The sequence below is a fragment of the Gavia stellata genome, chromosome 4 (assembly GCF_030936135.1).
Source record: "Gavia stellata isolate bGavSte3 chromosome 4, bGavSte3.hap2, whole genome shotgun sequence".
In the NCBI taxonomy this organism is placed as follows: Eukaryota; Metazoa; Chordata; class Aves; order Gaviiformes; family Gaviidae; genus Gavia; species Gavia stellata.
Window position 1 is genome coordinate 37,273,724 of NC_082597.1, and position 27,047 is coordinate 37,300,770.

The 27,047-nt window shown below is 36.2% G+C and overlaps 1 protein-coding gene across 4 annotated transcripts in view; it reads left to right on the top strand.

Annotated features, from left to right (window-relative positions):
- Nucleotides 1–25,974, top strand: part of USP15 (ubiquitin specific peptidase 15) — a 68,109-nt gene extending 42,135 nt beyond the window's left edge. For 3 of the 4 annotated variants that reach the window (XM_059817327.1, XM_059817329.1, XM_059817330.1), the window contains 15 exons: nt 4,902–5,046; nt 14,606–14,779; nt 15,124–15,282; nt 15,994–16,218; nt 17,831–17,914; nt 18,005–18,099; nt 18,277–18,465; nt 19,320–19,435; nt 19,565–19,840; nt 20,155–20,225; nt 20,592–20,707; nt 22,504–22,653; nt 23,082–23,185; nt 23,770–23,858; nt 24,194–25,974. In XM_059817327.1, coding sequence (XP_059673310.1) covers nt 4,902–5,046; nt 14,606–14,779; nt 15,124–15,282; nt 15,994–16,218; nt 17,831–17,914; nt 18,005–18,099; nt 18,277–18,465; nt 19,320–19,435; nt 19,565–19,840; nt 20,155–20,225; nt 20,592–20,707; nt 22,504–22,653; nt 23,082–23,185; nt 23,770–23,858; nt 24,194–24,379 — 2,179 coding nt within the window. In that variant the 3' untranslated portion in view covers nt 24,380–25,974. The remainder of the gene's footprint in view (nt 1–4,901; nt 5,047–14,605; nt 14,780–15,123; nt 15,283–15,993; nt 16,219–17,830; nt 17,915–18,004; nt 18,100–18,276; nt 18,466–19,319; nt 19,436–19,564; nt 19,841–20,154; nt 20,226–20,591; nt 20,708–22,503; nt 22,654–23,081; nt 23,186–23,769; nt 23,859–24,193) is intronic. The other variant, XM_059817328.1, reaches the window with a different exon arrangement.
- The last annotated feature ends 1,073 nt before the right edge of the window (nt 25,975–27,047 follow it).

Genomic DNA, 27,047 nt, shown 5'->3' on the forward strand with positions numbered 1-27,047 from the left:
AAGGCAGATACTCAGTGCAGAAGTATATGGTTTTCCTTACAATGCAAAATCCAATTATGATGAGTTTACATATTTAAAAAAATCACAAATTTATAATTCACTAGAATATAGAATACAGGAGAATCTTTAGCAGCAGTTCTGTCAGAATACATGTTCAAGATGAACTAGTTCAGTGATAGAGAAGTCATATCCATTAATACACTATGTACTTTAAAGTACATACTCTTGCATTAGGAATTTTTGGCTTCAAAAGGTAAATGGAAAGATGTATCTCTGTATTTAATTGTATTATATCATTCTGGGTTAAGATCAGTTTCTTCTTATGTTCTACTCTTCTCGCAAATATCTCCTTTTTTAAGAAAGCACTCCTTTTCCATTAAAAAATGCTATCTTCTTTTCATTACTTTCTTAATTAACTACTTAGTGTCAGCTTTGCCTGGAATTTATTTTCATGTTTCTGCCTTACTGTCTCTTACATGGCACGTTATCTTTAGTACAATAGCGAAATTATACGTTTGTGGCTTTCCAGGATCCATTGGCACCTCCATATGGACGTGAGACACTGTGACTCTAAAAGAAATACCAACATTTGTTTTGAAGATAATTTTAGCTGACAAAGCTGATTTGTAAGGCAGAAAAAGCAAACAACAGGTTGTGTGTAGTAATAGTCATAAATGTTAGTCATTGCAAGCCTGTTTTTGCAATTATTCTAGGTTGGCTATAGTGTACAAATTATGTTAAAACTCTGAAAAGTGTCATGTTTCTTTATATGTACACATTTTCCGTAATACTTGTCTAATCCAGGAAGTGTTCTGAGTAATAGTAAGCCTCAAATTGGTAAACATTTCATTGTGTGTTGAGCTAGTCATACGTTAGATAATAGAAGTAGCTTGTGCAAATTTTATCAGGTCCAAAGCCTTCATTTCTGTAAATGTGAGTTTTTGCATTTGATGGAATGGAGGATTCCAAATAATTGATCATTGATGTTCTTTTGCCTTTACAGGTGATCTTGTTGAAAGAATAACATAGGAGGATTAGCATAATATGTGTTAGTGGATTCAGAAGAGCAGGGAGAGACACGCATCATTTAGGTCTTACTGGAATTTCTGTTTATTGCTGTTATAAAGCAATACATTTCATGTCACATATGGTATTTCTTAAATTATGTGGGGAGGGGATTAAAAACAGTTCAACAGGGATTTTGTTTGGGGAATTAAGTGAAAAGTTGTTCTGTTTTCTTCATTTTAACCATTGTTTCAGGCTCCTAAAATGACTTCATCATTCAGTAGCATCAGCTTGTCAGAAGACGGACAGCTGGCAGCTTTGTTCACATGCTTGGTATATTTCAATGTGCTTATTTCAAGAAGTATAAATGTTAATTACATCACCTGTAGAAACAGTTTCTTCATGTTGCACCTGACACATAGGCAAATATTATGAGGAAGGTGATTTTTTTTTTTTTACTTTATTTAAATAGATTATAATGTTATCTTTTGCTCTCCATGTGATAATCATGAACAATAACAAAGATGGTAGTCTTTGCATAGTGACATGGGCTTCTCCAGCTGCTTCAGGCATCTCTAAAAATTGATGGAACCCGATTATGGGTTTGTTAAAGTGCCTGGTCACAAAAACACATTGGCAGTGCATTAAAGTGGTTGAAATATTACAGGGCTCAGTAAGTGTTCCAAACTTTTAATTTTCTGGGCTCATTCTTGCAACTCAAATTCCTTTTGAGGCACCTGTTACTGGTATATGGCACTCCACTGTCAAAATTCTGTCCTTTCCAAAGCTAGTGATGCTTTTCCAAACTTCTCTGTTCCAAATCCAAGCTTCCCATAACTCCAACTACACAACAAGTGCTCTGGGTTCATAATGATCTGAAAGTTGCTTTGAGGTTTAAAGGCAGGATACAGACAGTACATATAAGTCATTTCAAATATGGCACATGCAACTCAAAATTTCTAGGTTTACAGGTAATAAAATCTCATTCGGAAACCTCCCTTTACCATTTTCACTACTTCAAGAACTCTGTCTAGCTGTTCAGGGGTCTGAAGATGGTTTCATTTTTTTCAAGTCTTGCCTTATTTTTTGAGCATCAATTTCTTGTAAGAGCCATCAGTGTTTTCTTTATGTTATTGCCCTTACTTGACTGCCCCATTCTAATACCACCCCCCTGCTTTTCCATGCATTGTTCCTTCATTAAAGGCAACTTTCTAAAGGTTTTGCAGGAAAAGCAGACGGAGACTGGGGACACACTACCACAAGTTACTTTTTCTAGGGCATTTCTGTTTGAATGGAGTTTATGTAGACTTGCCTTGCAGCTTTACTTGCTTTCCATTGTCAGCTATTTACTACTGACTGTTAGTAATACTTTATTTTTTGGCCAGTCTCAAAAGCATGAAAAGCAGAAGCACAGTGTAACTTAAATAAAAATAATTCTTCCAGAAAAAATGAAGTTTGCAGACTGATAAAGCTGTAAAGAGACGTGTCCTAGCCTCCTGCACATAGTAGGCACTGTATTTTGCTGGATATGTTTTGATAAAATATCGCAAAAGCCTGAAAGAAAAATATAAGAATAGACCGGACCCACAGGATGAGTGTGGTAACCATATCCTCTAAACCCCTCAAATGTATATCTGTAGGCCAATACAGAAGATGAAAGAGCTCAGAAATGGATTTCCATTTTGAGGAGTGAACTCTTGACAGTTTGTCCCTTAGAGCAAACCGACACTGGGCATGTATCTGCATTACAATTATCTTAAATGAAATTATCATGATGTTACTCAGCTAATTTGAGGAAATCTTTTACATGAATGCACTATAGCAAAAGACACCAACTGCATTCCCTAGCTTTCTAGTGTGTGTCCCTTCTAAGGTGGCAGTTCATGAAGGGGGGAAAGCTACAGAGAAGGAAAAAGAAGGGGAGTGAAAATCCCCAGGAAAATAACATTCAATCTGTTTATTACCCCTACATCTCCTAAATTTCCGAAAGAGATTTCTCTTCTGTTAACCATGTGGAAAGTGTAATCTTTGAGTCAGGTGAAGAAAGCAGTAGAAGGGAAGCAGGGCTGAAAGTAGAAGCTTATTGTGTACCCTGTACATGTGCATTTCTATTACTGCCATGCACTGTTCAGCTGGGTCGGTGAGGGGGGGGGTTAGTTATATTGTGGAGGTTGCATTAGCACCAATGGCAAGCTTGTGCTTTTTCTTCCTGGGGGAACTAAAGCTTGTCAACTGAAGGGAGTTAGGGTTGATTGCAGTAGCTGGACTGCAGCTGCAAAGGGAGATGGAAGGTAATTTTCCCTGAGGACCTCTCATGCATGGGTGAACCAGGAACTAATGATAGGGAAGGGGCTGACCACAGACACAAGCTTGAAGGGTATGTGGGCCCTGGAGTTCAAAAAGTATCTTGTGTAAACTAGGGTGAACCATTTAAGTTAGGATTAAGCTGAGCAGGCCAAACTAACTTTACAAGGATTTTTCATGGAGGATGACTAGTAAACACAATGTCACTTAGCTAGTTTGGGGGCAAGCCAGAGAGCAGAGAAAATGTATATGTATGGAAAAGGGAAGGACTGATAGGAAAGTCAACTATTAAAAAGAAATTATCAGATGTAAAAGTTTGAGAACAGCAGCTTTATGGACAGTGGAGCTATAAAATACACAGATTTCTGAGGCCATTGAAAGAGGTAGAAATTTTCTTCCCCTTCTGTTTGAAATTTTCAATAACTTGTGATTAAAACGAAACAACTGTTACTCATGAAAAGTAAGTAATTGTGCACTGAGGGGACACTTAGAATTCATTTGGATGTAAAGAGTGTGATACTGTTCAGGAATAACGGCTGGAGTGTATACTACTGTGCACTTGCATCCTCAGACTTTTATAATTCTAAATCTCAATTACTTACCAGGATTGATTCTTTGCACTGCATATTTTCCCTTGTCATTCTTAGCAATTGACTTTCAAATTTTTGTTCAAGTTACTTCTAATGTGAATAATGCTTAGTGACTGCAGAAATACCCTTGAACTTTAGCCAAAGCTACTATCATGCAGATTTTATTATGATCGGTGCCTGAAATAGTTTAAGAAAGAGTTTAACCTTTCTGGTTGGTTCGTTTTTCTAATGTCTGTAATATGACAGAGCATCCTCTTAGAAGATTCTTTTGCCTTTCTAGTGTTCTCGGATATGCTTACTTTACTGTTTGGAGGGTTATTCTATATTTAGTATTTGCATGATTTCATCTGGAAACAAATTGCTTTAAATCTTACCATTTTACCTATTTCAGTCTTCTCCAGTTTCTCCAAACAGATGCATCGTAGAGATTTATAATGAAGTTGTTACAAGGCTTTTTGCATATTCTTTTACCGCTCAAGTCTTTCCTGCATTTGCATGCTGGATTGTGCTGTCCTAGCAGGGAAGCTATAAATAGACTCTCTGATGCAGTGAGGCAGCTATGCCACAGTGGCTTTGGAAATCTCAGCTTTCACCTGTAACTCTGCATTCCCATTCCCACCGACCTCACTCCTGCAGTAGCAGGATGCAAAAGGGACGTAAATGATTGATTGCTGCTGGTGGTGTCTAAAGTCTGAGTGTATTAAATTTGATGGAGCAATGAAGAATAGAGTAAGCTGTGAAGCTGCTCCTATCAAAAAGGGGTAGGGATATAATAATTACAGTATTGCAGTACATTAGATTTTGGTTGTTTGCACAGGTGACTTTTAAATTGAAACTAATGTTATTACCAAAGTTAAATACTTCTTTAAAATCTTTTCTTGTTCACAGAAGTTACTTTAACATTTTTAATCATTTATATTTTTAAAGTACTTGTATGTATTAAAGTGCTATAGAGTACATGTTTATGTTGTGAAAGATGTGTTGTGGTTTTTTTTTTTACAGTGTGAAAAATTCAAACTATTGTCTCCCATCATATGCTGCTTATAAGAATTATGATTATTCAGAGCCAGGAAGACACAATGAGCAGCCAGGCCTGTGTGGCCTGAGTAACTTGGGGAATACATGCTTCATGAATTCAGCTATTCAGGTACGTACTTTAGAATAAAATGAGCTTGTATTATTACTTGGAAACTAATATCTTGTTATATTTTGTCATGTTTGGAAACTAATATTAGGAGACTCCATTAAGTAGCAGGATAGGATTGAAAGTGATGACATAATACATCTATATTGGTATACTAGAAAAATGGATTTACATAGCTGCATTCATTGTTTCCCCTGTTTCCACAGTAATCAATGTCAGAAAGATATTTGACCAGCATTCTACATGAGTGAACCCTCAAGTGGGATTCTTTGCTTTTTGTAATGATTGCCATGCATGCATGTCACAAAAAATACTTTTTCATTTAGAGATGCGCTTGAGTACAGATTGTAGTGCTGAAGCATCAAAAAGTAGGTGACAGTGGATTACTGGGCCTTTATTTCTAAGTAATTATCATGTACTTTTAGTGCACAGGTTAACATTCAGGGAACCTTTCAACATATTTCCCTCTGACCTTTCCACTTTGAATAGCTGCTATTTCATGGATGAGATATTTCACAGGAATGTAATAGCTTGTTTCTTTGCTATAATTGCAAGAGAAATACTAGTATTCCTAGTGTTACTCTTACCAAGACAAAAAAAGCTTAGTCCTTTTACTTTTAAGTGGAAGCTGCAGTGGTAGATTAATTAATGATCAGAAAGCACTAGTAGTTTAATTTGGTTTTGTTTAGTTCTGGAACTAGTCATCAAAGCAGTCTTATGTCAAAAAACTGTAAAGTGTGTTCAAGTTCTCATTCACATTTTTTTCCTGCTGAGCATAAAGATAGTAGATCTTAACCAATCATACTTCAGAGTTAGTTTCCTCCTTTGTCATCACAAGGGTTCCCAACTTATGCTTGTGATTTCTTTGGGGGGGGGGGGGTGGTGTGTGTGTGGAAATGTTGAATTCCTTCTTTAGCCTGTTCAGGAACACAGTAGTTTCAGATATGTTTGTAAGCTAAGTTTATGAAGTTGTTGAAATTTGTTCAAAAGAAGAAATATTCCAGAGTTTCATAGTCTGTGCAGATTTTCTATCCCTTCTTTGTATATAGAATCAGAGAATAATTTGGATTAGAATGGACCCCAGAATGATTATGGATCCTGCCTCCCATTTGTTTCCATTACACTAGTCCTGTCACTGTGCACATCTGAGAAGAGTCTGGCTCCACTTCTTTGTAGCTACCATTAGGTAGCTGCAGACAGCCATAAGCTCTTCTCTTAGTTTTGTCTTGTTCCGGATGAACAAATGCATACAGCTCTCAACCTTTTCTTTATGTTGTTCTCCAGCCGCCCCGACCATGTTGCTGACCCTGCTCCACTCTTTCTTATACTGGGGAGCCTAAACAGGACAGTGTTCCAGCGGCAGTCTCACAAGTGCTGATAGAGGGCAAGACTTGCTTCCCTTTGCCTCTGGCTACTATTGCTAATACAACCCAGCTTGCAACTGGCCACCTTTCCCACAGGGTTGCACTGCTGGCTCTTCCACATTTCCACAGAAAAGGACTGCTGGGTCATTAACATGCAAAGCTGCTTTCTAGCCAGTCAGCCCCCAGCCTGTAGTGGTATATGAGGTTATTCCATGGTTATTCCATACTTATATAAATAAGGCATCCATAAAATTAAATTTATTCTTGTTTCTAAAAATGTTTTCATGAGGATACTTGAAGAGAAGTTGAACAGTGCAGGAAGTAATTAAAATAATTTTGTAGCCTGCTGCACGAAAGATGGCTAAACTGAAAGAGGGGGGGACGACACACTTTTTGCAGCATCCATTCTGAATAAAAATGCTACATGTAACCTCTTTTGATTACTGAATTGCATCACTATGCTATTGTAAAGAAAAAAAAGAATGTATTTTTGTGTCTAAGTGTGTGAACCAGAATTGTCTTTTAAAAGTTGAATTAAAAGAATATTCTTAGTACATAATGAATTTTTTTTTATGATGCTACACTGTTCATCAGACTAGAATGATTAAAAACAAGGATAATTTTCATTACTTATACAAATCTTTGTTAAACTGGTATACATTAATTTGCATATATTTAGATTTAAAAGTAACCTTTTAGGTGAGAATTGTAAGCATGGGTTATTGCCTTTAGGAATCTTATACAGCTTAACAAATTTAGAAGAGTACACGTCAGTATCCCATTGTGTTAACTGGATTTACTTCCGAGTTCTGCGTTCTAAATCACGTCAGCTTTGACTTCATTGCTTTTCAGTTATATCTAGGGAATCAAGTGTCCATATAAATTCTAAGAAACTGTAGTGTAAATAAATACAATTTTGCTGATGCACAAGACAGTGCTCTGGGTAAGAAAATTAGGTGTTTATTGAGCAGTACAGCTTTTAGTTTGGCATGGTACCTTTAGTATGTCCTTGATGGTGTGTTTTTTTTCAAATGCATTATTTGGCAGCTTTTTTAGCAAGGAAGTGTAAAGTATCTTTCCGTTCCACCTACTATATCTCTCAAAGAAAGTATTGTTCAGACTTTAATGTTACCTAAGAAATGCATGAAAGTTCTTTTTAGTGAAATTATGACATGTTCTTAACACTTTAAGGTCTCGCAGACTGCAAGTTCTACTGTCTTCTTCCTCTTGCCACCACTTAACTTCTACCTTTTTTCCAATTACACTGAAAGCATACATTTCACTGCGCTGATTTGCCATTAATTTCACCTCCTGCTATTGTCAGAGTAACATTGGATTATTTGGGCTAGAGGTGTAATGCCTAGGCCGAAGCACTCTGAACACATTTTATCTTGCCTAATCTTGGAAGCAATGAAGGGATGGGCCCGGATAGGATGTGTATGGCAGACTAGGGAATTCTGCTTGGGAATATCGGGTACTCTAGGTTTTGACTTGGATGATGGAGCAGAGTGCACCCTCAGCAAGATTAGAGATGACACAAAATTGGGAGGAGAGACCCATACACCAGATGGGTGTGCTGCCATTCAGAGGGACCTTGACAGGCTGGGAAAATGGGCAGACAGGAACCTCATGAAGATCAATCAAAGGAAATGCAAAGGCCTGCACCTGGGGAGGAATAACCCCAGGCACCAGTACACACTGGGATGGGGGCGGCAAGTGACCAGATGGAAAACAGCTTGGCAGAGAAGCACCTGGGGTCCTGGTGGGCAAAAAGCTGAACATAAGGCAGCAATGTGTCCTTGGGCCAACAACCTTGTGGGCTACATTGGGAAAAGCATTGCCAGCAGGTCAAGGGAGGTGATCCTTCCTCTCCACTCACCACTGGCGAGACACCCCTGGAGTGCTGGGTTCACTTCTGGGCTCCCCGGTACAAGAGAGACAGGGACATACTGGAGCAAGTCCAGTGAGAGACCACAAAGGTGATCAAGGGTTTGCAGCATCTGACCTACATGAAGAAACTGAGAGAGCTGGGACTGTTCAGCCTGGAGAAGAAAAGGCTCCAGAGCGATCTTATCCATTGTGTATAAAAACCCAATGGGAGGGAATGAAGAAGACTGAGTGAGACCCTTCCCAGTGGTGCCCACTGAGAGGAGAAGAGGCAATGGGCACAAACTGAAGCACAGGCAATTCTTTTTAAATATAAGAAATCTTGGTTTACAGTGAGGGTTATCAAACAGTGAAATAGGTTTTGCAGGGAGGCTGTGGAGCCTCCATCCTTGCACTGGACACAATCCCAAGCAACCTGCTCTAGGTAACCCTTCTTTGAGCAGGGGCTTGGACTAGGCAATCTCCAGAGGTGCCTTCCAACTTCAACTATTCTGTGATTCTCTGATTTGCTTTGGTTACCTACTTCAGCTTGTTTACCTTTTTAAGGTGTCTTCTTTCACAATTATGTCAACACAGGGTTTTTTATCAGGATAAATCTGTTTTCTTTAAACAAAATAGTTTACTGTAGAGTTTTAGACGCTGAAATAGTTTCTAATTCCATTAATGTTATATTCCGAGTGCTCTGCTTTGATACCTTCCATTCAGTCAGTGCTGAGTGTAATCAGTGTAGCTTCCTTCAACAGAAACGGAGTTTAATTTATCCACTATCCTGCTGATTACCACTTTTCTCAGATCTTCATCCTTCCCAGACAGCATTGAGGCCCTTTAGTATTCACATAAGAGCCATTTCTGCTTCAGAAAACACTTCATTTCTCAGGCAGCTTCTTTTTGCTCTTGTCTCATGTAGAATGAAGATGGTTTGCATCAAAACTGCTATCAGTGTTCCTTGAGGAAGAGGGCCAGTTCCTTGCACGTCTTGCTCTCCAGCTTCAGACAAACTTGTCTGAAGATTTTTGCCCTGTAATCATACTAGGTAGAAATGTGATAATCCTGTCAGTTTCTTAAATTTTGTTGCAAGTTCATTAATAGTTCTTCAATCCTATAGGTAAGGTTAGGCTTGCCCCCTCTGGCTTCTAAGTGATCTTGTAAAGAGATCTTTGCTCTTCCAAGTAGGGACTTTCAGTGTTACAAAGCTCAAGACAACTAGAGAGATGGTGAAGAGACGGGTAAGATCCTCTCTGGTACCGCAAACAGCTGCAAGCTGAGTAGGAGTAAGGCCAGGAAGGTTAAGATAAGATTGTATTTCTCCCAAGTGCTGTTTTCTTATAACTGTTTCTTATTTAAAAAAGCAATAATTCAATATTATTTCATCTTTTTTTGTATTGGAAATTTTCTTTTGTATAGATTTTTCAAGATTCTTTTGAAGGGGTATTCCATGTATCTAATTTTAATTTGCTTCAGTGCTAACACCTAAGGCTTGATTTTTATTATTACGGCCTAAATGCCTGCTTTTGCAGATCTGAGCATTAAATAAAACAGGAAAAACAAAAGGGAGCTTTTGTGGACTTTAGGAAAACGTATTATTATGAATGCTTGAACTCATATCAAGGAAAAAAAAAGAATATTTGGCAAGTAGATGTTTTATTTGCATTCACTTATGTACATAGCTATGTTCTAAGCTGAAAAAAATTAGAAAAATATGAATCTCCTGAAGCATTGCTGTGCTGCCACCTGTGGATGTTTCCGAAGTATTGCTTTGCCCTTTTGGTGGGATACTAGCGATTAGAGCTCTGTGGGAAATGTTTTGTGTTTTTTTTTTTTCTTTCGCAGTGAAAACTTGAGAGTTCACAAAGTTTTCATTTTGTGATTCAAAAATAGGGGAAGAATGAAAGTAAATGTTTTAATTGAAAGCACTTCTTTTTTTTCCCACATTTTCACTTTTATTTTTTTTCCATCAGTGTGATTATATATACTTGACTTTTGAACAACAGCTGTTGGGAGTTTTGCAATGGGGTATTTCAGCAGTTTTCCTTCTTCAGAAAGCTGATTGACATTCCCTCTAGGGTTACTTAGAGCTGTGAGTTTATCCAGGCAAAACATAACATCTTTCACCGAAACCTGAAATTACCACGTTTTTAGTGCTCTGTTTCAGTTGCAGTAGGCACATGGAGTTTGGGTTAAGGGGTGTATTAGCTGAGCAATTTTCACGTCTGACACTAAGTGCTTCAGACAAAAGTAGGATAGACAGGTGTAAAGTAATTAACTTTTTTTCCTGTTACTTGGATCTTCCTTTCAGTCAGTCAGCTCTTGGCCTTTTATCAGAAGGCTGAAATACGAAATTTCAATGTCCTTTGCATAAAATTATTATTAAGGAGGACAGCTGAAGAACCATGATACTTACAGGAACACTCAATTTTTAGCTCATTTTCATGATCTTATTGTCTGCTTCACATTTCCTCAGTTCACTGGCATAATAGGTAATGATGTTTTCTTTGCTTGGAAATTTTATTTTTATCATTATTTCTATGTAATATCCCTTATGGGATATGAATAAATGTTTCCTCCGTACCTTAGGAACATAGGATAATTTGGGTTAGAAGGAACTTCAGGAGGTTTCTAGTGCAAGCTCCTGCTCAAAGGAAGGTTGGCTCTGAGGTCAGACCAGGTTGCCCAGGGCTTTATCCAATTGGATCTTGAAAACTTCCCAAGAAGGCTGCACAGCCTCTCAGCTCCACTGCTTGACTGTTCTTAGAGTGAAAACTTTTTTCCTTACATCCTTAACCAACATAAGTTGTTTCAACTTATGCCCGTTGTTTCTTGTCCTCCCACTATGCACCACTGTGAAGAGCCCGGTTCCATCTTCTCCTTAACTTCCCTGTAGGTACTAGAAGGCTGCTCTTGGGTCTTCCTGAAACAGTCTCTTCTGCAGGCTGACCAAGCCCCGATGCTTCAGCTTTTTCTCACAGGGCGAGTGCTCCCAGGCCACTGACTGTCTTGGTGGGCCTCTTTCTTCATTCATTTTATTTTCTTTTTATTAATTAAACAATCAGAGTCCTTGCAAACTCCTTTATCAGAGTTTTCCCATACTTAAATTATGTGGATTTAGAGAAGTATAATGTGACTATTTTTATTAATTTTTTTCACCTATATGAAGGTTTCATAGGACAGGTAGACTTGCTAACAACATCAGCCTAGTATTGGAATTACAGCATTCCAATGAGGCTGCAGCATTGACGTATATACAAGGCACTAAAAATAAAGGTAATTTTTTGTTTATTTTCCTGTGCATCTTAATGCCTCACACACCCTACTAGTTACAGCTGTGCTCTCTAAACAGTAGACTATATGTGTCTTTACAGGTGGTTTTTTGACTCAATAGTTTAGATTTTTTCCAGGGTGTTCGTATGCATGTGTATGTACATCAACAATGCATGCAGTGTTGCATAATACAGTTGATGCACAAATTGTGTGAAGCATCGTTTCATCCAGTCGCATTGTTTGTCTAGTTTTCATGGAGGTTGATTATGATCCCTTGATACTGATTACATAAATAGTTGTTATCCACAGATTGTTCTGCTACAGAAAAATCTGGGGTTTTTTTCCTTTTTTTCCAAGTAATTAAAATGTAACATGGAACTATAATTTCGTTGTTAACCTTTGTCATGCTGAAGACCGATCCTTTTCTTCTGTGGTTTGTCTCATAGTTGGTCTTGGAGTTTCTACATTCTGTTCCATCTTTTCCCATGATCATTTAGCTAAACAAACAGTTTGGGCTCAGAGACTGAGCGCTTTACAGAAGTTCTGTTGGTTAAAGAAAACTTGTGGAGACTGCAGTACCTGAAATGAAGCGTCACTGTTACCTCTTTAGTTCATAAACAGTTTTCTGTAGTTTTACTGTGTTTGTTTAGCTTTTTTGGGTTCTATTATTCTTCATCTGTGGGTATACTTGTTAGTTTAGCTATGTCTGTGTTTTAAAACAAACAAAAAAACCCAAAACCGCTAGGTAGAACAGGGCACATAAAGTAGTTCTCCATTGTAAGCCTTTTCAAGAAGTTTGTTTGTAATTATTCAGCTTTGTCAGTTATGTTGAAAAGATCAGTGGGTATGTGGCCAACTGTATTAGTTTCTTTAGCAGCTACTCTTCTGAAAGTTGTGGCATCTGATATTTTAGAAAAGATGTCAGCACTGTATCTCAGAAATTGCCGTGTTCAGATAGATACTTGTGCATTCCAGTGTCATCTTAACGTTGGAATGTGAAAATTGTTATAAGGAAATAGGGAAATTATCTGTAGTAATCTTCCTGACTTATGCATACAAATATAAATTAATATTCTGAGAAACTGTCAGAACTAATTTATCGGGTGAAAACTAGAAAAAGACAAGTTAAGTTTTTGGTGAAACAGCATACTGTCGGCACATTCTGTAGTGCTTGACTAAGAACCTATAGAAAAATTTACTATTTTTGCATTATTTAGTTCCTTCTTCCGGACATTCCTCGCACTAAGCTGATCAGCTGAACTGATTTGATCTGCTAAACCAGCCCAAAAATAATCCAGAAGAAAAGTGAGGAGGAAAAATAGTTTTTTGACAGGTTAGTGAGATGAATATGTATATTTGCAATCAGATGAGGATCAGCAGAGAAGGGGCAGGACTTCTTTGGGCAGTAGGATTTTTCACATGACTCAGATTGAACATGCAATTTTACCTAAAGTGTAGTTTTATTTATAGTTAGTTTAGCGTGGTTTCTGGGTATCTGGTGGAACTTGGTAGTCCATCGATTCATTTAGGTTGATGTTAAAAATAATCTTTTGAAAACTGTGATGGACCACTTCTGTATGGATTTGAGAGACCAAGTGTTTCTCCTCTTAGCTGCATGGGTCAGTTCAGAACTGACAACACGGACCTGTGAGGTAGGGGGGCTTGGGATCACCACTGCTAGGAATAAAAGCTCTTTGCCATGTAGCAAGAGGAAAATGAGCTTTCTTCAACCCTCAGTGTCCAAAAGGGCTTGTAATATCAGGATTTTTTTGCAGTTGATGACAGCTCATTAAAGCTTTAGGTGGGGAGGGAAAGAAAGGAAGGAGTGCGATATGGGCATGAAACTCAGCTCTCTACAGTATATGACTGGTTTTGCTTTGTAATATTACACAGGTATGATAGGCAGAAATAGGAATAACTTCTTTTGCCCTGCTCAGTAAGGTTGTAATTCTTCCAGTCTTAATTATTGCATCTTAAGCAGTAGTGTACGTGGAGCTAAAATTTTTGTTCTTCCCCTTGTTTGCAAAGAGGCAGATGAGACTGATGAAATATTTCATCTTTCTTGGAATCTTTAATAGAGGAAAGAATGCAGAAAAGCTTATAATATTTAATGAAGAAACTTTGCTATATCTATATGCTAAGGAGTGGCATGGGAATAATTTCTGAGTGATGGAAAAGTTTTCGTCTAAAGGAGTTTGAAGAGTAGCGCACAAAAATTCAAAGTGGTTTCCTAAAATTGTAAATCGTACTTCAGTGATTGCATCCTGCTGTCTCCAAGTGCTGACAGAAGAGACAAACTGGTACAGAGGATAAGTCGTTATCTCAGTCTAAACCAAGGCCCTTGCTTTCCTTGAACTGATTTCAGCTCTAAACAGCTTCACAAAATTTAAAAGAACATAGCAAGGGCTGCACCAATTCTGATTCAGGGTTTAGTCCATCTAACATAGATTGCTCTCTTCAACAGCATCCATAAGCAGATGCCTAGGGAGAGAAGGAATAAGGGAAGAATCCTGATCTTCCCTCCCATCCCTGCCAAAAAAAATCTGTCTCAGTTTTCAACTATTTTCTGCTCACATGTTGTTCTGAATGCGTTGTAATTTGATTTAATAAGCCCTATGGGCACTCTCTTCCAAATACCTATGCAGTCTCTCCTTGAGGCCCTATAAACTTTATGCATCTATAACAACTTGCAGCAAGGAGTTCCGTAAAGCTACTATTCATTTATCAAGAACCACCTTCTTTTGCTTGTTTTGAACTTCGATACAAATTGTGTTGTCGCACTGTGGTTGGCTGGCCTACTATGTCTAATAAATTCAGATGTAAAGCTTTTGAAAAATATTATCTGTGTATAACTCGTAATTATAGCTGCAGCCAGTCTTGGTTTAAAACCATTATTTGTTTCTTGAAAAGACTTTTTTTATTTATTCCCCCTTGTCGGCACTAGGCATTACAGTTTAAAGTATTGTTTGTGGCTGCTTTAACGAAGTTCAAATATTCTTTGTTTAGAACTAATTCAAATCACTGTTCTAAAAATTCTGTATTTCTGTTTACAGTGTCTGAGCAACACACCTCCTCTTACAGAATACTTCCTCAATGATAAATACCAAGAAGAGCTGAATTTTGACAATCCTTTAGGAATGCGAGGTGAAATAGCAAAATCTTATGCAGAGCTTATCAAGCAAATGTGGTCAGGAAAATACAGCTATGTTACCCCAAGAGCATTTAAGGTCAGTAGGGAATTTAACCTGAATGTACATTGTCAGTTTTGATTTTGTAGGTTAAGTATACAAAACTTACGGAAATATGCAAGAATAAGAATTTGAAGTAACATTCATCAGTATGCAGTCTATTCATTTAACTGTTAAAACACTTGGATGTAGATTTAAGTAAGTGTCAACTGTCCTTGTGCTTTGGTCTTTGAGAATTAGTTTTGGCTTCCTGTCTCCATTGAAAAGCTTATCTTTTATAACTTTCTAAGTTCTACTTTTTCAGCTTTCTGCTGTAGCATCTCAGAAGTATCTATTCTTTATAACAATTAAGGTACCAGAAGTATTTGTATTTATGTTTTTAGACACAAGTGGGACGATTTGCGCCACAATTTTCTGGTTATCAGCAACAGGATTGCCAAGAGCTATTGGCTTTTCTCTTGGATGGATTACATGAGGATTTGAATCGAATTAGGAAAAAGCCTTACATTCAGTTAAAGGATGCAGATGGGAGACCAGACAAGGTAGTGGTTTTGGTGTTGGTCTTCTTCATTTTAGTCAAGGCTATATGTTGCAAGATACTTCTGCATGATTGCGCCCTGAAAGGTTGGGACACTGATCATGTGTTATGTGTTGCTTTTTCTGGAAGAGATTTCAGAAAATAAGCCAAGACCTTAAAATGGAGTCCTTGAACAAGTACCTGTGTAAATTTCTGTTTAATTTGAAGATAACTGGGGGGGTGGGAGGTGTTAAGGCTTTGTTAAGACCTTTTTGTTCAATTCAATTCAATGCTGAGTTCAGTTGGAAAAACAATTTCCATTCTGTTGTTCTTTTATTCTTATATCTACAATATGCAGCGTTCTCTCTCTCTGGTACTCTTACTTTAGGGAAACTTCATTATCATTGAGCTGCAAGCATATAGATAATTTCTTTTGTTATGAGTATGAGTTACTTCAGATGGAATTTTTAGTTTTATTTGCTTTTGTCTTGCCCCAAGCCACTTGAAGTCTCTCTCAGACTATGTCATACCACTGACAGAATCTCTGTCCTAGGAAAAGTATACATCTTTTAACCTGTGATCATGATAGTAGTAACATATCTTGCAGGGTTCTTTGGAGTGAGATTTCTATGGTTTAGGTGGTAACTGAGAATGTTCTATTAAGTACTCTTACTAATAATTCTCACTATACATTTCCTACTACTTTGTCATAACGCAGGTCATGCTTTAATTACAGGTGGTTGCTGAAGAAGCCTGGGAAAACCATTTAAAAAGAAATGATTCCATCATTGTAGATATATTTCATGGCCTTTTTAAATCCACCCTAGTTTGTCCTGAATGTGCTAAGATATCTGTAACCTTTGATCCCTTTTGTTACTTGACACTTCCATTACCCATGAAAAAAGAACGTACTTTGGAAGTTTATTTAGTTAGAATGGATCCACTTGCAAAGCCTATGCAGGTAAGCCTCTTAGTTTATGTACAAAACTCCTGATTCATGTGGTATTAACAATGAACCTGAGTTCCTTTATATTTTCTAAATTTATAAGTACAGTAAGCAAATCAACAAGCTTTAGTTTTCTGGTATGTGTTCTGAAGTCCCACTTAGCCTGAGGAAGACTATACTACCTTTTTATATTTCTATCAGTTTCAAGGAAGATACTGGTAATTTCTTTATGGTTATGTTAGTAAGAGTTCTTAATCTTTAAAATGTATGCTGTCCTCATTTCTTATTTTAGTGTTGCTATAATTAATTTGCATGGTTATAAAAAAAATGCTTACACACTTAATCCAGACTTAATTCCTCAGTTTCTTAGCCTGAAAAGTCAAATATTCGTAATAAGTGGAGCAAAAAACCCCATGACTAAATATATTAGGTAGTCCTGAATTCTTCTGTGCTATCACTTAATAGTCAGAAGAAGAAATTTCAGATGAGATTTTTTTGTAAGGAGTATTTCTTTTGCCTCTTTTGGGAAGGATGGTATTATACACCTTAGAATGGCATGAAACAATGTACATAAGTTATGGTAACAAAATCATAATGGTTCTAGCTGTACCTTATGGGGTGAGCGACAATAGGTGAAATAAATAAGACATGGGCAGTTAGCCAGACTTGCAAAACTACTTTAACACCTGAAATTAGAGTACTGTAAGAAGGAAAGTGGGGAAAAAGGGAGTGTTCTCAAAGGCAGTATGAATTAGGGAAGTCAAAGATAAAGTGACATGTATTAACTAGTGGGAAATGAGCCTGCTAGAAATTTAATTATTTGTGAGAACGGGTTTGCACAAGGGACACGCAGTAGATAACCCTGTATGACATGTGAAATGGTTATGCAGGAATGAATAGAGTTTCGGAAGAGTATGAGTTCAGTATAGCTTTTGTGAGTCTAAATAACTATAAGACTTAAGGAGATACCAAACACATGCTGTACTTGGCAATTAATTACAAAGTTATAATACCTTATTTCTCATTAATCCTGTCTTTATTTATTATGCAAATAACAGGTAAGAGACCTGTGTGGAGTTTCATTACAAACTGCAGGTGTACTGCACTAATGGAAGCCACAGAGAGGTTTTCTTTGACTGTTGATCATCAGATTCTCTCTCTGCATGTGAAATTAGAATTCAGTCTTTATCCATTGCTTGCCATTGCTTTTTTTGCCAATAATACTTTAGAAACAACTTGTGTTGTATTCCAAATTTAAGAATCTAGTCAATAGCAAGCATACTATTTAAATACTTAAATAAGCAGGTGCTGTTGAAATAAAAATCTAAGTAATTGGTGCTGTTAGTTTCCTTATGGAGACAGTAAAATAACATCAAAAAACCCATTGTATAAACTAATAATTGTAGTATTCAAAGTGTGCATGTTTTTATGAGTAAAGTTGTGACAGTAACTACGACGTTTTCAGCAGCTTTTGGAATTTGTGTTAGTTGATTTACATACTTTACACCTTAAGTTCAAGAATCTGAAAAGTACGTGAAGTATGCTGACCATGTGATAAGTTGTTTGGGTTTTTTCTCATGCATATTTGTTCTCTTAAGAAATTAAGGTGACATTTTATTTTTTATAGTACAAAGTAGTTGTTCCCAAAATTGGAAATATATTGGATCTTTGCACAGCATTGTCAGCTTTGTCTGGTGTTGCTGCAGATAAGGTAAGAGTGATTTCTTATATGAAGCACAACAATGAACATTTTAACACATGTTAACCTGATTTAATGATGTGTACTCCATTTTCTTTTTAGATGATTGTTACTGATATATACAATCACAGGTTCCACAGGATATTTGGCATGGATGAAAATCTAAGTAGTATTATGGAACGTGATGACATTTATGTGTAAGTACAGATAACATGCTTCATGTCTCTTTGCAGTTTGTTTAGTTATTTGCAAAAGATTAAAACCTAGACATAAGATAAAGGCAAATCTTGGGGGGTTTACTATTTTTATTTTTTCCCCTTTGTAGCCTTTTCAATGACAGTTGTCCTTTGTATTTCTGATTGTTTTTCTTTTAGATTTGAAATTGCTATCAATAGAACAGAAGATACAGAACAAGTTATAATTCCTGTTTGTTTAAGGGAAAGGTGCAGGCACACTAGCTACAGCCATAGTGGTTCTTCACTGTTTGGTCAACCTTTTCTCATAGCAGTGCCTAGAAACAATACTGAAGATAAACTGTATAACCTGCTGCTGCTAAGAATGTGGTAAGGTTATTATTTAAAGAAAAATGCGTTTGTTATGAAAAATGCTAATAGTTGGAATCAGTAGGCACTTACTTTTGCATGCCAAACTGATTAGATTTGAATACTTAGTCTTTTATTTGTTTTCTGTTAAATATATTAAATCTAAAATTTTAGCCACTTGAGATGTGAACTAGTGTGGATTTTAATTTGATTTTTTGTTAGCACGACCTCATCCAAAAATTATTTGAGAAGACAGTAGAGAGTCAATCTGTAGTGTTAGTTTAGGGGCATTAATTCTGCTGTATACATAGCTGTTTGTTAGGGCTTGGTAAAATGGAAATGTTTTGCCAATTATTCTGCTATGGTTATATCTCTTGTATCTACTATAGAAGTTTATATACTAATTTATGTTGTAAAACTACATGGTAGACGCTTTCTGAAACTAGACTGGAGTAAGTGTCATTATGTGGAAGAAATTAGAATCGTACAACCTCCAATTTAAATTTAGGCTTCATTTTCCGTTGATGTAGCTTTCTCTGTAAGTGAACCCATATATTCTTTTGTGTAAAAAATATGGTTAATGAACAGTTAAAGAAGTGATTTCTGGACAAACAGAGACTAACACCAAGAATCAGGTTGTATAAAATCAAGTAACTGCCAAAAACGTAAGATCATAGATGAGCAGAATTTCAGATGTGCCTGTAACAGTAGACATGTTAGGCAATAGAACTCTTATTCTGAATAAACCAAAAAAGAGTGCAGGAATACAGTATACTAGAAAGGATTTGCTGTAACCGTTTAATTATCTGGCCTGAACAATGTAAATATTTAAAAATCCATTGATTCTAACTGTGGCTTTCATTTGTTATATTTAGCCGATATGTAAAAACATGTACTGAAAGTGAAGACACTGAAGGATCCCTACATTGCTGTAAGGACCATGGTATCAATGGTAATGGCCCAAATGGAATACATGAAGAAGGATCTCCAAGTAAGACTGGAATATCTAAGCTTGTTTAGTATTTTGTGTTCGATTTAAAACTGAAGTTAATTCTGTAGTGTCTTTCAGTTATTGTTATTCTACCTCACTTCTTCCTCCTTATTATTCCAATTGTTTCAGGTGAAATGGAAACAGATGAACAAGATGATGAATCCAGCCAGGATCAGGAACTTCCTTCAGAGAATGAAAACAGCCAGTCAGAAGACTCCGTTGGAGGTGACAATGACTCTGAAAACGGATTATGTACTGAGGATACTTGCAAAGGTCAACCACTCATGGGACACAAAAAGCGATTGTTTACATTCCAATTCAATAATTTAGGCAATACTGACATAAACTACATCAAAGATGATACCAGGCATATTAGGTTTGATGATAGGCAACCTAGGCTTGACGGTAAGTCATGGGGAACAGATTGGGCAACATTTGATTCTGGTGTTTTTTCTGACTCCACTTCCGTAGAATAGTGTTTCATTCTCTCTGTGTGCTATTTGATATATCTTTTTTTCCAATAGTAAATTCTGTATTAAAAAAATGATTTGTTATTGTAATTAACGCTTAGAAATGCAAAAATTGTGTGTGCTTCAATTTTTCATCTTAAATTCATGCCTGCATTGTTTAATTCATTTTGAAGAGTGTTTGCCCAAAGTTAACACAATTTCATGTAAAGCAAGAAATCATATTAAGAGAAAACATGTTTTTAATCTTAGAAAGATCTTTCCTTGCTTTGGATTGGGATCCTGAATTGAAAAAGAGATATTTTGATGATAGTGCAGCAGAGGTAAGCTGTTTATATTGCTCCCCTTTCCAGCACTAACAAAACTTAAATGTGAAAAATACAACTTAATTAATGTGACATAAGAGATTGTAAGTCTTCAAAAGAAGAAGCTAGTATATCTTTTTTCACATTATTCATAGTGAATACATTGTCATAAATAAACTTAATTTACACATCTAAGTAATTAGCAAATCTGAGGCTTACTAATTTGAAAGTAAATCTGAAGCTGTGAAAACTTTTTGCTTGAATGGTTTCTGATCAGTTTTTCCGTATATAGGAGCTTTGTAGTTACTGTTTGTAGTAAGACGACATCACTAAAATGAGTTTTGTTTCATTTGTTCTCTTAACTCAAGAAATACTTCTCTTTAGGATTTTGAAAAACATGAAAGCGTGGAATATAAGCCTCCCAAAAAGCCTTTTGTGAAATTAAAAGATTGCATTGAGCTGTTCACAACAAAGGAAAAACTAGGTGCTGAAGACCCATGGTAAGGGAAAAAAACTAAAATTGTTATGTTCTGTGGTGTATTTCTCAAAATGTAATCAAAAACACACTTGAACATTAACAGAGATACCTAATTGACTTCTTAATGGTGTTTTGAATCTTGTCATTTCAAGCATAGTTGAAAATTCTCAAAATGTTTTCTATTTTGATCCATTGCTTAAGCTTCTGCATATGGTAACAATTTTAATTATGTTTGTATGGGAGATAATTAATGCATTCAGAATTAGGAGGAAGGGTAGATCCATAAGATATTCTAGTCTGTGAACTGTGATCCACAGTGAATGAATAATATTGTGCCAAATCCAGTGCAGTGGTTTAAACAAATATTCCTTTCTGAGATGAGAAAGGTTGTGCATACTGAAGGTTTTTTTATGCAAATATATGACTTGCATTGATATATGAAATAGGGATGTGCTTAAACAACAGGTTTGTGGGATGGGGGATGTTTGTAGTCAGTAGAACCTCTCAAATTCATGTTCCAACCGTTAGGTTTTTGGCAGAGACTTTTATTCTGATTTGGTTCTTCCAAATTATGATTTGGAATCATACCTGAATATTCACAATTATAGGATGTTCCCATAAGATCTTTCTTCTCCAGGAATTTTCTAGCAGATAAGAATCCTTCATCAACACCTGAAGCTCAAAATTAAGTTTGAAAAGAGGGTCTGCCGCTTTTTCATTGGTGGATACATAAAAGTTTGGGAGACTTCCAAACTTTGTTACCAGAGATCCTCCTTTATTTAGGCAGGGGAGGGGGGCTGACTTACAAAGTCTCTTTTTTTTTTTTCTTGGTTGGCTATACAACGTTGGATAGAGTATTTGAGATACTGTGTAACTCAAGTATGGTCAAATGCTTCCATTTTTGCAGCACATTTTAAGCAGAGTATTTAAACTACAAAATACAACTACTGCTGAAGTCAAGCAGTTGCTACTAGATATATCTCACCAGAGGTCATTAATCACATTCTTTCTTCATTTGTCAGGTCTTAACAGGTCTAATCTACGAGAGCTCATCATCCCTAGTCCAGCGCTATTTGTATTCCAGATATTCTAAGCCAACTGGGAAAACTGTTCTTCAGTTGCAGCCTGCCCTTAGAGTTCTCCTGATTTCTTGGCTTTATCTGATGTTGTTACGTAAAGACACTTGTGCAGTCGTTTTTAATTAGGGCTCATGGGTTTTTCTCCTAGATCTTTACTTGTTAGATACCAAGATGTAGAATATGCGTAGACCACAGAAGAGTTGCTTCCATGCATTGTTCTTACTTACCTTCCTCCCTGAGCCTTAGTTCTTGAAAGATTCAAGTATGCATTGCAGGGAACAGAAATTTGTAAGTCACAGCCTGTTTAGTACTTGCCTACTAAGGAGGCAAGTTTTTAGCAAGGAGTTTTTTCAGGTTCCAGTTGTCACTGGTGCCTGGTTTTAGTGGTAGGTGGGATGGGGTGGGAGATGGATGAATTTTTATAAAATACGAGAAAGCTGTGTTTTATCTAAAGGTACAGGGACTACTATAGGAGATGAGAATCCTGTATTGGGGGGTGCTACTTTTGCGTTTAAAATGCTGTCGAGCTTCACTGTGAGCACGCTTGCACACTAGCACCTAATGTTTTAGACTGGAAGGGATATCAATGGCATTAGTAACAGAAGATGGAATGTGTGTGTGTGTTTCAGCTTTTGCTCATTCAGTTCCTCCCATGTTACTGGCTTTCTCTACAGTAGTGTATTTTAACATATATACGGACTGCAGTTATTTAAAATTGGTATTCTTTTTTTTCTTTTAGGTATTGTCCAAACTGTAAAGAACATCAGCAAGCTACCAAGAAGTTAGACTTGTGGTCACTGCCCCCCGTACTGGTAGTTCATCTAAAGCGCTTTTCCTACAGCAGATATATGAGGGACAAGTTGGATACATTGGTTGACTTTCCAATAAAGTAAGAAACCTAAATGTTTTGGTGCCAGAAGTGTAAAAGTTAGCATGACTAGGCCATATGTTTAATCCAGCAATTATGTAAAATGGTCTTGTTCTCAGCTTCCATGTGTAGATCCAGTAAACACTGACGACAAAATGCTTGTAGGTGAAAAGTATGAACTTGGAAAAATAATAATAGTAGATAAGTATGGAAGAACTTTATCAATAGTTTTGGCTAAGATTACTGGTTCCTGTTCCACTCCTCAGAGAGTGAAAGAAATGCACTGTCAGTAGTGTAGTCTGTTTTATGTGGGTTTTGTGGGGAATATAAAGTAGAGAGCTCAAAGACCACTAAAATGTGAAATGGTTAAAATATCGTTAACATGACCTTCTTTTGTTTGTTTTTTTGTGTTTTGGTTTTTTTGTGTGGTTTTTTTTTTTTTTAAACAGCGACTTGGACATGTCAGAGTTCCTTATTAATCCCAATGCAGGGCCTTGCCGCTACAACTTGATTGCTGTCTCCAACCACTATGGAGGAATGGGAGGAGGGCATTGTAAGTTCATTTCAAATATGATCATTCTACATGTCAGCTTTCTTTCCATGTTTATCTTGATTTAAGTACTGATCACTTTGAATCAATGGCATTTTTTAATGGTTGAAGGACAATTTTTTTCATTACCTTGAAATGCTTTCACAAGTATTCTAATACACAAATCTATATGAAATGAGCTTTCAAGGATAATTGTAGGTTCTTTTATACTTCTAGCTCTGCATATTGTGAAAAGAGAAAATGTAAGAGCTCCATAAGAGCTACTGTACTCTTACAACTGATTTTGTCTTATTTGGCTGTATTTTTGTACATTGTTTATCTCCTTGAAAGAAGAGAGTAAAATGAAGAAGTGATTGAGGGATTTTACTTTGGCTGTCCTTTCTCACTATTCATTCTCTTTAGAAGGGGAATGTTATTGGTTAAGCTTTCTTTGCTTAAAAAAAAAAATGGGAAAGTATAAGTCTAATAGTGATAATAGGTTTTAGTTAGTTAAATGTCAAGTGTTTGACAGTAGCAGACTCTAGCAACTGATTATATTACATCTATGAAGATACAAAGCCCTTAGACTTTGTACTTTTTTGTCCTAGATACTGCTTTTGCAAAAAATAAGGATGATGGAAAATGGTACTACTTTGATGACAGTAGTGTGTCCACTGCATGTGAGGACCAAATAGTGGCAAGTACCTTTTGTGTTTCTAAAACTCAGACTGTTGATGATTATTTTCTTCTTGAGGGAAGAAAAATTAAGAGTAAATCATGACCCTTGCAGTAATTTTGTAGGTAGTAGTTTGTGTTCTTTCAAAGGACAGTACAAAAGAAAAATGGTTTGCTCCAACATGCAAAAATAACTTATATGAAAGCTTTGGATTTCTTTGTAATTTTACCTTGTAGACTTGGAAGCAAAAAGGAAAAAAAAAAAAAAAAAAGAAAAAGAAAAAAAAAAAGTATAACTTGGATTGTAAATGTTATGTCTGGAGCCTCATGAGCATATTACACTTCTCTCTTTTACAGTCCAAAGCAGCATATGTGCTCTTCTACCAGAGACAGGACACGATCAGTGGAACTGGCTTTTTCCCTCTTGACCGGGAAACTAAACAAGGTGCTTCAGCTGCCACAGGCATCCCACTAGAAAGTGATGAAGACAGCAATGAAAATGATAATGATATAGAAAATGAAAATTGTATGCACACTAACTAATGGAAGAACTAGAAGCCATAAAAGAGACTTTCTTACTGGGGATACCTATTGAAAGAGTGAAATTGCCCACCAAATTAAGAATAAAAATCTGAGATGGGGAATTTCAGATAACAGAATGTAAATCTTTATTACATTTTAACATGTGCAGTACTTGAAGTGAAACAATAAAAACTTAAACAGAAATTGTCTCTAATGCATTTACGGTCTTGTATTCACAAGCTATATATAGGAAATCACAAATAAACCCCTTTTAAGTTTTCTGCTGCTGTTCTGATGGATTATGTTTTCTTTTGTTTTGGATGTGAGATAATAACTAAAATGTTAAATCTGTGGACTTCTGGCATTTATTTTCTTAGTACTGCAAGAATACTACTGCCAAGTCTAGTTTCTGGATGAATATATACATGTTCCTTAGGCTGTCACACAGACTACAAGTAAAAGTGTCATAAATATATAAGCAGTAGTTTTCTTGAAACAGCAAATTTTTTTTTTCTCCCTAAAAATTAATATTTTTTTTTTAAATTCAGTCACAATATAAGAAATAGCTTGAAAAGGTGTTTTAACCTTTTGTGATATAGTTGAGCATCCAGAATATTACGTTCATCTTACTGCTGCTGTGGAACAGGTTCTGGATTTCATGCTGCATTAACAAAAAGGTTTTCAATTAAATGTAAGTATCCTTTGTTGCTTGTTGGAATCTACTCTGCAGACATAACTCCTGTTATCTTGCTTATAAGACATGCATAATTTTAATCTGGTGTCAGTCCAAAATTTAAAATTGTGCTGTAAGTTCTCTCTCCCCAGTTTTTGTAGTTTGACAGCTTGCAAACTACTCTGTAATAGGGTCAGAGTTAATAGTATTCTGTATCCATAGTAATGACTGTGTATCAGGCTTAGATGAGAATTTTTTCAGTATAACCTGCCTTTAAATTGTTAATGAACCAAATGACTTTAAAGGTAGGCCTGTTAATTTTCTTTGTGTGTTCCTGATGGAATTCACCATAGCCTTACAGATATCTGAAAAGGTAACTCATTATAAGAGAATTGGCATTTGCATGTTCAAGTCAGAACCTGTACAGTATATAAGGCATACAAATTTTGAACTGGATTTTAGTTATCTATGTTCAGGGGTCCAGGATGCCAAAATAAGTGTGACAGTTTGAAACATATTTTAATTTGCTGCTTTCCCTTTGATCTAGTTGGAAGAATGTATTGTTGATTTGTATACAATACTGCCTTTGAGAGGGGCTCTTAAGTGCGGGGGCACACTTCACATATCTACTACCTGGAGAATTGCTTTGTGTCCCACTGTTTAAACAAGTAATTTAAAAAAGAAAAAAGCAAAAAGTAGGATGTTCTTCACTTCAACTAATCAAATACAATAGGTTATAAATTGTGTATTGTAAATAAAAGTTCACTCTGTGAGTGCACATTTTGGTAAATTATTTATTTATGTTAGCATTAAAAAGTTTAAAAAATTGCATTTGACCAGGATATAAATGAGGTATGTTGGACATGGCTTTGCTTTATACCTTGATATTAAAACTGGTGTTTCATCCTGGTATTTTAAAGCTGCTTTGAGATTTGTTTTTTTTTTTTTTTTAAATGTAAACTAACCTCCTGCATGACAGAGGTTAAAATTTTGTCTGCACTTGAGTTCACTTGGGTTTACATTTGAAATGCGCATGTTTATTTATACAGATTTCAATAAAGCTATTCAAGGCCTTATTTAGTCTTCCATTTTCTTACAAGTTCTTTTCCCACAGTGTTTGTGTAATGTGTAGTCTTTGTCTAAAACATACATTGTTAGTTACAAAATGGCTATTTAATGACCAGCACAGAATAAGATTAGTAGTGTTTCCAGAAGATAGTATATATAAAAGAGATTCTCTCGTGTCATTATCTGGCTCTAAAACATTTATAAGGCTGGGGGAAAAAAAAAAAAACATACAAAGCTATGTACTAAATAGCTTATGAGTTTAACTTGCTTATTTTAATCAGAGCACTTGAGAGGTGAGATTTTTCTGTGGAGTAGAGGAAGTAATCCTAGAGAAGCGACCATCTCCTTGAATAACACACACAGAGCCCCCCTACATTGATGCTCCCATTGGCTTTCCCATATCGTGTTAGCCTAGAACTTGCTTGGAAAAATCACGAAAGAGCAAAGGATTTGGTTTGACTTACCAAAGTCTCACTTTTGGAGTTTGGAGATCAGAGCTTTAATATCTGATAACTCGGTCTCCTAACGCACTTCATTCTCCCTTTGAAAATGCAGATATATATACATATATGGGATCTTATATCTGAAGGGATGTACTTACCTACTAATAGTTTGGATCATCTAGCTAGAGTTTAAAAGGGTATTGATCAAAGTAACATTTAGTTAGGAAAAAATTACATAGATAGTTTGTAATCTTTTTTTGTTAGGGTTAATTTGCTTCCAAGATTACACACACTGAGTTTGTAAGTCTCCTAATCAGGTATAAAAATCAGTAACATTTCTATATGACTGCCTCAAAGGTTTCTGGGAATTCAGCCAAGTTGTGAGTTTCGTAAAACTATTATGTATTCACACATAAGATAGGTTAATTCATTCAGTGTGGACATGCTTAAAATTAAAACTACAGAACGCATATTATTCTTTACGGTGTCTATCAAAAGTTATTGT